At 38.9% G+C, this 16,286-nt stretch overlaps 1 protein-coding gene across 1 annotated transcript; it reads left to right on the forward strand.

Moving 5' to 3' along the window:
• Positions 1-11,753: 11,753 nt before the first annotated feature.
• Positions 11,754-15,332, forward strand: LOC127253817 (dihydropyrimidinase). Its single transcript, XM_051278591.1, has 12 exons — positions 11,754-12,092; positions 12,650-12,817; positions 12,901-12,952; positions 13,021-13,290; positions 13,387-13,598; positions 13,678-13,798; positions 13,879-13,966; positions 14,052-14,218; positions 14,288-14,328; positions 14,573-14,625; positions 14,705-14,861; positions 14,948-15,332. The coding sequence occupies exons 1-12, from the start codon at positions 11,997-11,999 to the stop codon at positions 15,146-15,148; spliced, it is 1,626 nt and encodes a 541-aa protein (XP_051134548.1). The 5' UTR covers positions 11,754-11,996; the 3' UTR covers positions 15,149-15,332.
• Positions 15,333-16,286: the final 954 nt, after the last annotated feature.

Here is a 16,286-nt window from a genome sequence, read left to right on the forward strand (position 1 = left end):
TGTGTGATCATGGCATTAGTAGCTCAGTTTGATTTTGAGTTACATCAAATAGACGTGAAAACGGTATTCCTGAATGGTAATCTAGAGGAAAAGATTTATATGAAACAACCTAAAGGATTTACCTTTAGTGGGGGAGAAAATTTAGTTGGTAAGCTTAATAAATCCATATATGGATTGAAGCAAGCCTCCCGCCAATGGTATTTGAAATTTCATGATGTTATCTCTTCATTCGGCTTTAAAGAAAACATCATGGATCATTCTATATACCAGAAGGTTAATAGGAGTTGTATTTGCTTCCTTGTGTTGTACGTGGATGATATTTTTCTTGCAACTAATGATAAAGGGGTGTTATATGAGGTGAAACAATTTCTCTCAAAGAACTTTGATATGAAAGATATGGAAGGGGCATCTTATGTCATTGGCATTAAGATCCATATATATAGAAATCGAGGAATTTTGGGTTTGTCTCAAGAAGCCTATATCAAGAAAATTCTAGAAAGATTTCATATGAAAGATTGTTCGCCTAGTGTAGCTCTCATTGTGAAGGGTGGCAGACTCAGTTTGAGTTAGTGTCCGAAAAATGACTTTGAGAGAGAACACATGAGAAATATCTCTTATGCTTCTGCAGTCGGAAGTCTTATGTATGCTTAGGTTTGCACCAGGCCTGACATATCATATGTTGTTGGAATATTATAGAGATATCAGAGTAATCCGGGTGTTGACCACTAGATAGCTGCAAAGAAAGTGATGAGGTACTTTCAAGGTACGAAAGATTTCATGCTCATGTATAGACAAACTGATGTTTTGGAAGTGATTAGCTACTCCGATTCGGACTATGCTGGCTGCATTGACACTCGGAAATCCACATCGGGTTATGTGTTCATGTTGGCTGGTGGAGCTATCTCTTGAAGAAGTGCGAAGCAGTCTATCACTGCTACTTCTATTATGGAGGCTGATTTTATTTCATGTTTCGAGGCTAGCTCGCATGATGTATGGTTGAAGAGTTTCATATCCGAGCTTAGAGTCGTTGACTCTATTTCTAGACCGATCAAATTGTACTATGACAACTCTGCTGCGGTGTTTATGGCTAAAAACAATAAGAGTGAGAGTCGAAGTAAGCACATCGACATCAATTATTTAGCCCTAAGAGAACATGTCAAGGAAAATAAAATGTTCATTGAACACGTTAGTACAGAGTTGATGGTTGCCGATCCCTTGACTAAAGCCATGCCACTAAGGAATTTCAGGGATCACGTAGCAAGTATGGGACTTGGTTCTACAATGTAATTTATTTGCGTACATTGTTATTTAAATATGTAGAATTTGCGTACATTGTTATTTAAATGTTTGAAACAAAATGATAAAAATAAGATTTAAATATTTGAGGATTAATTATTATTAAATATTAAAATAAAAATAAATAACTTTATAATCTTATTCATAAAAATTACCTGCACAACATACGACAATCGAATATTTGTAAAATAAACGTAAAATCATATAAAATTATTTATACACATTAGGAAGAAAAAAAGAAAAGTGAACAAATTGTACAAACCCAAAATTAATTAGACCGGCCCACTACAAGTGCAACTCAAATTCTCGAGGTTCGCGGCCAGCAGAAGGTCCAGATCAGTGAGTGGCTTGCGACCAGATTAGCCCAAAGACCCAGCCGACCTGGTGTATTTGGAGCAATCAACGGATGAAAGAAGGTGGAAGTGAAAGTGGTTGGAATTGTGTTTAGAATACTTAGGGATAAAATCTTATTCAAACATGATTCGAAATAAAGAAATAAGTGGAGCATATCAGAACAGCGGAGGAGAAAGGACGCCATTTATGAATTCATCTTCTTCTTCTTTAATTTATTTTCTCTGCATTATTTTTCCTGTATTTTTTCTAGATTTTTTCAACTTTTCTTTAAATTAATTTACAACTTTCTTTTTCTTTTTCCAACTTTGTTCTTGTTTATTCTGCTTTCTTTTTACATTAATTTTTCGATCGTCGCGAGATTGCCCAAATCCTTTTCTTAGAAGTCTGGGGAACCCTTCAAAACAAATCGATTATAAAAGGCTTCTAATTAAGCGGCCGGAGGTGAAGTTTTTACAACAATAGAATTGGCACACTTGGTGGGACACCGACATCTCGTGATTTTTACATGCAACTTCGAGAGAAAACTGATACCACCGACGACTATGGAGATGTTAAAAAACAAAAAAATCATCAGCGATTCGTCATCGCGCCCTGCACAGGAAGCTGCCCCGCACGAAGAGGCTTTTGCTGCTGCGGGAAGGCCGGACCAGAACATTAGCCTTCCAGCCAGCGTCTTTCAAGAGTAGATCCGTGGGGAAATTCGGTCGTCCCTTTAAGGATTCGCCAAGAACTATCAAAATACATTAGCTACGTTCTGAAACCCATCATTCGGAACGAGTTTATGCTGCTTCTAGAGGAAGAAACTTGAAAAAGTAAGGTCCGGAAGGTCGATTCCAGCCAGCCAGAGATTTGGCCTCCCGCGGGCCTTACAACCAACTTCGCAGCAGATCCGACCTCTCAGATACTTAAGTATGGCCATGTTACTCTGTTCGGTAGGAGTGCCAGATCTGAAGGACCTCCGATCACCATCCAGAAGGTCGGAGAATCTCGGGCATCGGCCGGACAGGCTCTCTTTAGGCCGCCTTCAACCGACGGATTTGGGATGACCTTCGGGTCAGTCCCATCAGCACCACATGTGCAAAATAATCCCCTATTTGCTAGAAATACTTTCAGCACCCTTGTCATCACTCCTGGCCTTCGAAGAAGTCTAATGGCCAGACAAGAGACTTCCAGTGCATGGGGGGTAGAGCAGACAACAATACCAATACCTTCCTTGGTCCCAAAACCTTCTGGAATGACTTGAGAACCAGGGGGCCAGTCCCAACACCATCCAGATACACCGGGGGCAGGGAGTTGCTGGGGAAGGTTGATTTGCTATTGGTTCCGGGCTGCAAGAAATCTACGAATATCCTGACCAACCAGCCCCCAAAAATATACCATTGCAATAGGTTCTAGTGCTTAGAGAACCAACGGAAGGCCTCGATTTTGTTTCCCACAATAGAGACCTTCTCATCAAGCCTTTTCGCAGTCGGCGTTAAACAATCCGCCGTCCATTTAGGCAGCTTCCGAACAGTCTGGGGGGCAGGCAGAGATGGGGTTGCTACCACATCCCATCATAAATCCACAAGTAATAGAAAATGCGATTCATAGAATGTATGACGATCGGCGCAGCAAGGAGTCGGTCGAGAAGTTCTTGGAACAACTCACGAGCGCCAAAACTAGATGTCAAGTTCGTGTACCAAAGGACCAAGTGGTGAATGTGTCAATAAATAACATGATGCATCAGCTGCGTGACTCGCTGACTCTCCACGAGTGTCACGACTTTCGGCAGCCGATGTCCAAAGTTGTGAAGGCCGAACAACCCTTCAAAGAAGCTCAAATGTCCAGAAATCAGAAGTTTTGGAGTGTAGATCATTGCATGTTTGCTCAAGAAAAAGATGCCGAGATCGATGAGGAGTAAGAGGAGACCTTTATGGCTGAATCCCATAGGGAAGTCATCAAGGAAGGCCGCCTCAAGCTGGCCGAAAAACCTAAAATAAAAATAGACACGGAGCCGTTCTGCGCGCCGATAAACATTGTCGGAGTATGTCCAGCTAGGTCCAGAAAGGAAAATTTGGGGTTTGGAGCATATTGTAAGAGAACAAACCCTAAAAAACTAATGTTTGAGAGGCTTGAAAGGTCAATGAAACCTCCGAGAAAGAGTTCGGTGTGGGACAGACTTCTCCTACGAATACAATTGCGGAAGTAAACTTCAAAAAGGGAGGCGAGGTTTGGCGAGTAACCTCCGTAGATCAGGTGGTGATCACACCCCATCAGACCCGTCTTCCTGGGAAGGCTTTAGGCGACAGGAGCTGAAGAACCAGAAGGAGCAGGTGATGCGACCTCCTACTAGGACTCAAAGAAAGAGGATGCATCGACAACGCTTGGCCGCTCGCCTTTCCCAGGAAAACCGGGCTGAGAGGCAGTAGGCTCACGACCACGAAGGTCAGGCCGGAGGGTAGCAAACCCAGAGCTCAGAAGGAGCTGACGCTGGAACGCCGAAGCTTAGTAGAAAGGACCTTCGTCACCAACTTCAGGCATGAAAGGAATGGAGATCAAAAAGAGTTTTTACAAGGGTTGAATACCCTACCGAACCTCATTTTACTGCAACACTCGGGGATGATCAAATTCTTGAGTGTGAGCCGATGATCGGTGCTCTCGATTTCGATGAGGCGTCGGAGGTTAGCTTGGATATCATTGCTTCTGACCAAGACCTTGAACGACCTTCGTACTGTGGGGGAGACCTCAAGGTTAATACGATAAGTGTGTTACCTCGAGAATTCGAAGCTCCTCTAGTCCAACCCGATTATCTCCAGGGAGATGTTCTATTGGAAGGAGCTGGTTCGTTATGTTGGGTGGACCAAAATTCTAACATTCAAAAAAGAGGTCTGGAACCAGTAGTCTTCCAGAAATTAACGGACGAGAGTACGCGTCATTTGAAGCCCTTGTTCCTCACTGTATATCTCGATGGGTGGACAGTTAGCAAGATCCTAGTCGATGGAGAAGCTTCCGTCAACATAATGACCTTGTCTACTCTAAGAAAGATCAAGAATAAAAAAAACGATCTCATCCCGACAACCATGCAAACAACTGACTTCACTGGAAACGCGCATACGACAACAGACATTTTAGCGGGAAAGTGACAGTCGTAATGAGGACGGGCCAGGTGGTTTTCTTTGTCATCAAAGGGAAGCCAACTTATTCAGCCATTCTTTGGAATGATTGGATCCATACTACCCAGTGCATTCCTTTGACTATGCACCAAAGAGTTATTTTTTGGAACGGGGATCAAGTCGAGACGGTGGAGGTCGAGGCTGATCCGGCCATGGAGGTCCATTCCGCAAAGGCTATTTATTACTCCCCTGATGTATACGCATTGTCCATGATGCTAGAGGATGCTGGAATATGGAAATAATGTAACCTAACCATGAAGGGGTTCGAAATCAAAGTCGAGGCCGACGTACAACCTAATAATTCAGGTAGTTATCATGTCTAACATCTTGATTTTATAGGATCTGGAGGCGAGAGCATTCAAGTCCGGTTTTCCATTTATACAAGTTAAAAAACACGCCGCTCAACCTCCTGACAGACAGGCAAGGTCGTCCCTCCAGCCGCCTAATTACGATTAGAACAAAAAGGATATTCACTCACCGATTCGAAGAGTTACTCCACCTTTTGAGGCACAAGACCCATTGAAGGATGTCAACCTGGGGGATGAGATAGCCCCTCGGATGACACGGGTCAGCATCTTTTTGGATATTGAGAAGAAATAGCAAATGATTGCTTTGATCCGAGAATTCACGGATTGTTTCGCATGGGATTGCAATGAGATTCCGAGGCTATCAAGGAGCTTATTGGAGCATCGGTTACCTACGAAAGCTTCTTTCGGCCACAAAAAAAGCCCCTAGGTGTTTCAACCAAGAATTGTTGCCGAAAGTGAAGTAGAAGGTCGAAAAACTCCTTAGAGCCAACTTTATTCGAACATGCAGGTACCCGGAGTGGATTTCCAACATTGTTCCAATAAAGAAGAAGAATAGAAAGATTCGGATCTGCATTGACTTCCGAAATCTCAATTTAGCGACACCGAAGGACGAATACGTGATGCCCATTGCCGACATGCTCGTGGTTCTAGGACTGGATACGAGATCATTTTTTTTATGGAAGGTTACTGTGGCTATAATCAAATATATTTGGCCGAAGAAGAAGCCCATAAAACTACTTTCTGCTGCCCCGGAGCAATTGGAATTTTTGAGTGGATACTAATGCCTTTGGGCCTCAAGAATGCCGGAACAACGTAACAGAGGGCGATGAATGCAGTTTTTCACGACCTGATCGGTGCTTGCATGGAGGTATATATGTGACGTGATCGTGAAGTTTTGAGCATTTGATCACCACCCGCTGGACCTTCGAAAGACCTTTATGCGGATGAGACAACATGACCTCAAGATGAACCTGGCAAAGTGCACTTTCGTAGTACAAGCAGGGAATTTCTTAGGTTTTTTGGTCCATCAAAAGGGGATCAAAATTGACAAAAATAAGGCCAAAACTGTCCAGGACCTTGGGGCCCCCCCGGCAACATTAAGGAGCTGAAAAACTTGATGGGGAAGGTCAATTTCTTGAGGAGATTCATCGCCAATGTAGCTGGGAGAATGAAGGCCTTCTCGGTACTGTTGCATGGGAATAAAGACGTATTTGAGTAGGGAGCAGCCCAACAAGAAGCCCTAGACCAGATTAATCAGGCGTTAGCATCTCCCAAAGTGTTAATGCTGCCAATCAGTGGAAGAACTTGAAGTTGTACATAGCCGCGACCGACGATACAACAGGTTGCCTTCTTGCCCAAGATGATGATGACGGTAAATAACGCGCTATTTATTATCTTAGTAAGACCTTATTTAATGCTGAAATTCTCTATTCATGCATTGAAAAACTTTGTTCATCATTATATACTGCATGCACGAAATTAGAGTATTATTTTATGCTGGTTGAAACTAAAGTCATATGCAAAGTCAACCTCCCATTCTATTTATTAAACATGCCAGTCCTCCGAGGTTGTTTAGTTGAATGGGAGTTAAAGTTGGCACCATTCTCTTGACATACCAACCCCTTAAGGCCATGAAAGTACAGGCCATCACAGATTTCTTAGCCAAACATCCTGGGATGGTTCAGGCCGTTCCTTTGGACTATGTGGGGCTAAAACCTTAGCTGGTGACTTTCGATGGTTCCAGCGCCTCGAGAGCACCGGAGCAGGCGTGGTGACCTCCAGTCCAGAAAAAGAATTATGGCGCTTCGCCCACCAACTTTTGCAAGGTATCGCGAATAACCAAGCCAAATATGAGGTGTTTCTGGCATTGCAATTTTTTATTGCAAAGGATGTCAAGAAGGTCGTTGTTCAAGGGGATTCCTAACCGGTTATTTGACAGGCCTTCTAAGAATTCAAGTGCAAGGAACCACAAATTAAGAACCTTCTTTGAGAAGCCCACGACCTTCTTCAGCAGCTTACGGAAGTGATATTGGAGGACATACCTCGGGAAGAGAATTTAGAGGCAAATGACTTGGCGCAATGGGCTTCCGGATTTAAAAAAAGGAAAATACAACTAAAATAGTAATGTTTGCAGGCTGATCAGGACCCAGACTGGCAAACCCCACACCTGGAAGGTCTAACAGACCCTGGAAAGGTTGCTTCAAAAGCAGTGCGTCATCAGCTTCTAAAATACACTCAAATCGATGGAGAGCTATACCGACGGAGATCCGATTGGACTTTAGCATGTTGTCTGGGTCACGAAGATGCTATGAAGGTCATGGCTGAAGTCTACGATGGTGTTGAAGGTGGCTATAGGGCTTGACCAGTTATGAAGTGGACAATCATCCGTTACGGCTAATTTTGGCCACAAATCTGGCAGGATTGCGTTGATTATGCTCGAGAATGTCCAGCATGTCAGCGCCATGGACCACTTCAACGAGTCCCCGTAGAAGAACTTCATTTGATTATCAAACCTTGGTCTTTCCATGGGTGGGCGATGGACATCATCAGCAAGGTCCATCCTCCATCTTCCAAGGGAAACTCCTTCATTCTCGTAGCTACGGGCTACTTCACGAATTGGGCGGAAGCCGTTCCATTGGTCAGGGTACAACATAATCATGTCATACGATTTATTAAGAATAACATCATTCACAGGTTTGGCATTCCAAATATGATAACCACCGACTAAGGGACTGCATTTATGAGCGTGAAGGTCAAGGCTTTTACAGCCCGATACGGAATCCAGCTGCTCCATTTCTCTCCGTATTACCCTCAGGCTAATGGACAAGCCGAGGAAATGAACAAAGTTCTAGTTTCTATCATCAAGATGGGGCTGGAGGACAATCAGAGGGGTTGACATAAGACTTTGAAAGACGCTTTATGGGTATACCAGAGCGCCAAATCCTCCGTGACCGGCAGCACCCTTTACAGGCTGACTTAAGGTCATGACACCGTGCTTCCGTTAGAGATTACAGTGCCCTCTCTTCGAATTTTGAAGATGAACCAGCTGCCGATGGGAGAGCATGATCAGGCCCTACTCCAGGAGCTTAAAGCCTTGCCCGAAGAGAGACTGCAAGCTCTTGAATGCATTTAGCATCAAAAGAATAAGACCAAATCGACCTTCCAGAAGCACGTGAAGTCCCAGACCTTCCGGGAATGTGACATGGTCTAAAAGGCCAACCTCCCGGAAAACTCCAAAGACGCGAAGCTTGGAAAGTGGTCACCCACATGGGAAGAGCCATTTATCGTATCGGCTAAGTCTTCTAACGGTGCGTATAGGTTAATGGAGCCCGACGGAGATGAGCTGAAAATGCTTATCAATGGAAGACATCTTAAAAGGTTTTATCCTTCTCTTTGGGAGTTGAAATGAAGGCACAATCAGGTTGTGGTTGACTACGACCTTACGGAAGACGGAAACACTGTTGGTCAAGCCGAATAAGCAAAAATCAACCTTTCCGAATGCAGATCTTGGACGTTGGCTACCAGTAAGTAACCAGAAGGTGAACATAGCAGTGAAAAGGAGATTTTGGAATTGAAAAAAACCTTAGTGCGGGGCATGATACGTGGACGAGTTATTTTTATGGGAAATCCGAAATTTGCGTGCACCACTCAATTCAAACTTTGGGGAGCTTTAACAAAATTATCCAAACTACAAGTTAAATTTTGTCTAAATAATTTTGTGGGAGATATTTGTACACACCTAAAATTAATTGGATTGGCCCAGTACAAGTATAGCCAAAATCCTCGAGGTTCGCGGCCCAGCAGAAGGTCCAGATCAACGAGTGGGCTTGCGGACCAGATTAGCCCAAAGACCCAGCCGGCCTGGTGTATTTGGAGCAGTCAATTGATGAAAAAAGTGGAAGTGAAAGTGGTTGCAGTTGTTGAGAATACTTAGTGATAAAATCTTATCCAAACATAATTCAAAATAAACAGATAAGTGGAGCAAATCGGATCAGAGGGGACAAGAGGCCTTTCATCAATTTATCTTCTTTTTCTTTAATTTATTTTCTCTGCATTACTTTTCTGTATTTCTTCTATATTTTCTCAGGCTTTTCTTTAAATTAATTTACAACTTTCTTCTTTTCTTCAAGCTTTGTTCTTGTGTAAGCTGTTTTCTTTTTACATTAATTTTTCGATCATTGCGAGATAGCTCGGATCCTTTCTTGAGTAGGCTAGGGAACCCTTCGAAACAAATCGATTCTGGCAAGCTTCCGATTAAGCCGTCAGAAGTGATTTTTTGAAGACAACACAATTGTTCATCGAAATTGATATATTCTATAAACCGGTATGATTAAAAAAAATTAAATAAATATAACAAATATAATAAAAAAAAATCTAGAGTGTGTTTGTTTTGTGTTTTGGTTTGAAGAAATTTTTTTAATATGAGGTATACGAAATATTGTAGATAATATAAAAAATAATGAATGTGTATAGTATATTAATTTTTTTAGAAAAATATATTTCAATATTCTTGTTATTTGATATTTTTTGCATCTGGCATTATTTCTTTTGCATCTTCGTCTGGAAAAAAAAATTAAAAAGTATCAGTATTGTGAAAAAAAATTAGGAAATTAAGACATGAAAACAACACATTCAAAACTAAAATAAAAAAAATATGTACACATAATAATCTTGTTATTTGATATTTTTTGTTTCTTCCACGGCCATTTGCATATAGTTTATAAATATAATAGTGATGAAAACTTTTTGAGGAATAAATTTTTAAGTTACACTTTGACATAAGCCATGTTTTTTAAAAAAACTGTCAAAGTGTGATTTAAAATTCTAGCCTCCAAAGTAGTTTTCAAAAATACTATATTTATAAATTATAATAGTTTCAGAACTTAACTTTTTAAAATTTAGGAGCTTTTAAAAATTTTAAATTATTAAATATAGTAGTTTTTAAAACTAATATAAATATTTTTATGAGAAATAAAAATAAATATCATAATTTGAAAAACCCAAAATCTCTTATTTTCTTCCATGGCGTTATCTTTTTAGCCATTCTCCAGTGCCGCTGGTGCAGCTCTTCTACCGCCGATCTTGGTAATCAATTTTCCAATTTTTTTGTCCATTCATTCTATTTTGTTTATTTGTTGGTTTGGAATATACATTTGGTGGGCGGAGAGATTAATGTAAAAATTGATAAAATTATTGTTCTAAATCTTTGTGTTTTGAATTGATTAGTTTCATATAAATTCGAATTTCACTTCTCTTTTCTCTAAAATCAACACTTCTCTCACTATATCCCTAATTTCCGATCGGATTGTTGAAAATTTTTGAAAGTTCAGTTCACTGTCTATGTTGTGCACCACTTCAATCCGGGTTGTTCACTAGCATCTTCTTCACATGGTATCATCTTATTTATTTTATTATTATTTTTACTATTTCTTATTGTATAATGATTTAATTTTCAAAAATTTTATTTATCATATTTGAAATTTTTTTTGGTATATATATTTTTTCTAATTTTGTGATATTGCATATTTTGATTGTTGTATTTATTTTTATACCATTTTGCTAATAGTAGTACCTTGAGTTATTATAATTTTTATACATTAAAAATTTATAGGAGTTTATATTTGTATTCAAGTGGTTATATTTGAACTTTGACAATTAAAGTCCAAAATTAAGCTTCATGCCAAAAGAGGAAATTTGTAATTTTCTAGCATCACTGATGAATTTATTTGGCACTACTCTTCATAGCTACTTTGACTTCCTTCAATTCTCTCACTTGCGCGCACACACACATGCACAAAATAATAAGAAATGTAAAGGAGATGGATGATAATAGAAAGTGATCCTGTTGGAAATAATTATTAAATCATAGCATAAACAAACTAGATAATTAAACCAATCTCAAGCTATTGCTAATTAAATCATAATTAAATTATATTATTTTTTATTTTTGTTCGTTTCAAAACAAAGATACTATTTCTTAATTTAGTAACTGTACTATCTGCTTAACATAATAAATATATTTACAACTTACAATATATTACACAAATATCATTAATTTTATAACACATCATATTAATAACGGTATTTTATCTTTTTTACTACAAACTAATATAATATTAATATTCAAAAATTTACGTGCAAAAATAAATGGTGCTATGTTGAACGGAGTAAATATATTAGATTAGATTAGATTTATATGTATATATAAATTCAATATAGGAGCGGTAAAGAAATATAGCCATTAAAGGAAACATAGGTTTTAGGATTTATTTGAATTATATTGATATTGATTTTAATTTTAATTTTAATAAAATATTCATAGTAATTTTAAAATTTACTATATTTAATAAGTTAAAATTTTTAAAACTCTTAAATTTAGAAATGAGAGTTTTAGAAACTGCTATAAATTATAATATAATAATTTTGAAAAATCGTTTGGAAATTAAATTTTTAAATTATATTTGAATTAGATCATTTCTTTTTTAAAAAGAACCCCACGGTCCATCTCCTCCGCAAAATATTATCCCCAAAACAAAGTTAAAGGAGATTAATTGGAACACGTGTCATGCTTTCAGATGAGCCAAAATTTTAGAGTACCATCTTTGACAATTCCCACAATAATTGGACAGGCCTCAAATTTTCCCCATTGTAAAGAACAATTAAAAAAAGAACGAAGCCCAAAAGAGGAACCAATGATGATCAGTTTTCCCAACGACAAATAGAAGAAAGAGCCCCCCGATGTACGATGATTCTGTTAAATATTCGAACCTGGTCAGGTCAACCGATGAATCAACAAGCAGGCAGCAGCGCAGCCATTGAAGAAGGAGCAAGAAAGCTTCAACCACTTTAATTTGCTGCTGTTCTTCACCACCAACAAAATCAAATCATGGAATCCCTCTGCCCGCCGCCAAGATTTTATCGAGTATTTCTCATCGCCATTGCTTTTCTTTCGCTCCCATCTGCCCTCCACGCCGCCAATCAGGTATATATATATATATGTTTGTGTATTTTTTAATACAGAGATAACAGAGTCCTTAAAGTGGATTTGAAAGAGGGTTTCGATTTCTCCCTCTTCTTCTATATCTATCTGTCTGTTGATTCCCTAATTTCGAAAGTGATACTTTGGGGGATTGGGATTGGGGTTTAGGAAATCAGGAGTGGCTGCTGTTTGCGATTACATGTTTTATTCAACTCATTGTATTCGACTCATATACTTTGTGTTCTTTAAGGTTTGGATTTTTTATATAAGAATTGGGAATAGTAAAATTTTGAACTGAACTAATGAAATTATTTTTGTTTTTTCATAATATATTAAGCTTAATATAGGCATTTGATTAACTGTATCACCATGCCAAAACGAGAGTTCAAAGAATTAGAGCTATTAACATGCTGTTATTGCATATTACGACTAGTTATTTATGTATGAAATGTTGACTCATTGTGCCTATTAAATCGATACACTCTGTTTCTTGTTGTTGTTGTTGTTGTTATTAATTCAGAATTTTGTATGTTATGTATGAATTGCTTCTGGATATGGAGTTTTGTGATGCTGGGGTTGGTTTCGACAACTTTGGCTGTGGGGCTTCGTCTTCGTATCCTGCAAAGATTCTGATTAAGGGAGGAACTGTAGTGAATGCTCATCATCAAGAGGTTACTGATGTATATATCGAAAATGGTCTCATTCTCGCCGTCACAAAAGATTTAGTGGTATTAACTCCATCCATGTTTCTTTCTGAATGAGATATCCGAGTTTTTATGCTGTCTGATACTGTTGTTGTCTCAAACTTCAGGTTGGAGATGATGTGAAGGTCATCGATGCCACCGGAATGTATGTCATGCCAGGTATATATATATATATATATGTGTGTATACGAATCAATGGCTCAATTATTTTGTGTTTTTTACTCCAGGAGGGATCGATCCACACACGCACTTGGCTATGGAGTTTATGGGCACAGAAACGATTGACGACTTTTACAGCGGGCAGGCAGCCGCGCTAGCCGGTGGTACTACGATGCACATTGATTTTGTGATACCCGTGAATGGGAGCTTATCTGCCGGGTACGAGTCTTATGTGAAAAAGTCTGCGCCGTCTGTCATGGATTACGGCTTCCACATGGCCATCACAAAATGGGACGACACTGTTTCGAGGGAGATGGAGATCATGGTCGCGGAGAAAGGTGGGCCTCGAAGAAACAATTATATGTATATATATATATATATGAATCTGTTTCGAGATGAATTCTGACTGTTGTAGCAGCTGCTCTCCTCTGCAGGGATCAATTCGTTTAAATTTTTCATGTCGTACAAGGGGTCGTTCATGATCAGCGACGAGCTTCTGATTGAGGGGTTCAAGAAATGCAAAGCTCTCGGTGCCTTGGCCATGGTCCATGCCGAGAACGGCGATGCCGTGTTTGAAGGGCAGAGAAGGATGATCAAGCTCGGGATCACCGGCCCTGAGGGGCACGCACTCTCGAGGCCGCCTGTGGTGATCTATTTACTGCAAATGCTCATAGCTCGATGTAGTCGATGATATGTTGACTTGTGCTTATATATCGTCGATGCAGCTGGAGGGCGAGGCGACCAGTCGAGCGATACGTTTAGCTCGTTTTGTGAATACGCCTCTGTACGTTGTTCATGTCATGAGCATCGACGCAATGGAAGAAATCGCCAAAGCGCGTAAATCAGGTCGATAAATAGGAATTCGTCGTAACCGTCTTCTACTAATGTAAACGAGTAAATTGCGAGCCCTGTTTTTGTACGTTCAGGTCAGAAGGTTATCGGGGAGCCAGTGGTTTCCGGTTTACTTCTGGATGATTCCGTCCTCTGGAATCCCGACTTCCAGATAGCAGCGACGCAAGATTCTCTCATCTTTCGACCATTTTAGACCGTTGGTTTCCTTACAAGATCGCGCACTGACAATGAGATTCCTTTTTTGTAGGTTTGTTATGAGCCCGCCGATCCGAGCAGCTGGACATGGTAAGGCCCTTCAAGCAGCGCTCTCGACAGGCGTTCTACAGCTAGTAGGAACCGATCATTGCACCTTCAACTCGGCGCAGAAAGCTCTGGGGATCGATGACTTCCGCAAAATCCCCAACGGGGTTAATGGTAACTAGAAGTGTTCGGGTGGTCTTCGCCTACCCTTAATCATGGCAATGACCGTCTTTTTTCCTGCAGGTCTCGAGGAAAGAATGCATCTGATTTGGGACGCTATGGTGGTACATACTCAGATATTTTAGATATTCAGTCTATAGATTTAGATTTAATCTTATTTATAGATTAGGTTACTTAAATTTATTTGAGTTTACAGAGGCTCTTATTTTGACAATCAATAAGACAATTTTATTATTTTCCTTCAAAATTTTAAATTTTTAAAACGGTATCGGAACCTATTTTTCTCTTATTGTGAGGGTTTTTTACTAGAGCCTTATTCTTGATGCGTCGTGATTTCTGCTCTTGCAGGTGTCGGGACAATTATCCGTAGCTGATTTTGTCCGTGTGACGAGCACGGAATGGTACGGTAAATTTCATTTCCTAACGCTGTCTTATCACTCGGCAACCTCATTTTGCTTGCGGTTTCGTCCCCTTTGGCAGCGCGCGGCTTTTCAATATTTATCCGAGAAAAGGCGCAATACAGGTAGGCTCGGATGCGGACATCATTATACTCGACCCAAATTCGACATTTGAAATCAGTTCGAAACGGCATCACTACCGAACAGACACTAATGCCTATGAAGGTCGGAAAGGGAAGGTACCGGCGACCAACTTGTGCATCTCAATTCCGACGTTTTTTCTGCGTGGAATCGGTCACGTTTGTTTGTTTTTTTTATTCGACAGGGAAAAGTAGTTGTGACTATAGCCGGAGGGAGGATCGTATGGGAAAACGACGAACTGAAGGTTGTTCGTGGCGCCGGTAGGTATGTGGAAATGCGACCCTTCAACTACCTGTTTGAAGGGATAGATAAAGCTGATGCCGACTACTTGTCGTCCCTAAAAGCTCCGGTGAGACGGGCGGCGCGTGCAGCCACGTCATCCTAGCTTCTGGTTTCTGTTTCAGATGGTAATGTGAAGTTCAGAAATGTGTTTATTCCCCCATTGATAGATATACTTCAAACTGGTATCTGAAAGACTACACATTGGCTTACATTCAAAATTTACTATAAAAGAAATGTATAATATTATTATTTTCCACCATTCATACTTAATGTTATATATTTTATTACTTTGAGTGTTTTATAATATATATATATATTTTAATTTAATGAATTATTTGGTGTGACCACACGACAAAATATATATATATTTATATAATATATACATATTTACACTATATGTAAATATATATTTTACTCAATTTAAAAACAATGTCAATAATTTTAAAAACTTCAAACTCAAAATACTAAACACACTTTACTTTTACATAAACAATAAAATACTTTTACACTTTACAATTAATGTACTCGTACTATATAAGTTAATCATAATTAATATATTTAGATCGCTTATGGTTGTAAGTACAAATTTGAGTTTGTTGGCTACTAATTCACTTCGGGTGTGTTTGTTTGAAGGATTTTGGAGGATTTCTACTATTCATCCAATTTTTTTCCCCCAAAAACATCACATCAAACATCTATTTTTTCATTTTTTATATTATACTAAAAATCAATTTTACATTCAAAACATATTCAAATCCCAATCCAAAATCCAAACCCCCAGACAAACACACCCTTCGTGTATAAGTCATGAATGTTTTATTTCACCATCACATATCGTGGACATGTATCATACATTATGATGAATTCTTCATCATTCTTATCTTCATCCTTCGTCATTATATATATACATATTACATACATATAAGGTAATTATTACATAGTAACATATATACATACATATAAGGTAATTATTACATTTCTCGATAAAGAAAAAGTAATCGTTATATTTATATATACTTATCGCACATACAAAAAACATACATATCTACATATATATATATATATATAATATACATACATTTAATTAATATATATAGAATGCATTTCCATATATTTTATATACAATATATAATTTACTGATTAGCGGTAAAAATAATTAATATTTTTATTAGTTAATTTTATATTAATATTACAATATATTATCAGCACAATTATATATTTTATTTTTCGCAAAGTAATAT

Source organism: Andrographis paniculata, unplaced genomic scaffold, assembly GCF_009805555.1.
Source record: "Andrographis paniculata isolate CXL003 unplaced genomic scaffold, ASM980555v1 Contig51END, whole genome shotgun sequence".
NCBI lineage: Eukaryota > Viridiplantae > Streptophyta > Magnoliopsida > Lamiales > Acanthaceae > Andrographis > Andrographis paniculata.

Bases quoted from the DNA above. Each gene is read 5' to 3' on its own strand.
- LOC127253817 (XM_051278591.1), top strand. From the start codon at position 11,997: ATGGAATCCCTCTGCCCGCCGCCAAGATTTTATCGAGTATTTCTCATC. The intron at 12,818-12,900 runs GTATTAACTCCA...CTCAAACTTCAG, and splicing joins CCGTCACAAAAGATTTAGTG to GTTGGAGATGATGTGAAGGT. The intron at 14,329-14,572 runs GTACATACTCAG...CTGCTCTTGCAG, and splicing joins TGATTTGGGACGCTATGGTG to GTGTCGGGACAATTATCCGT.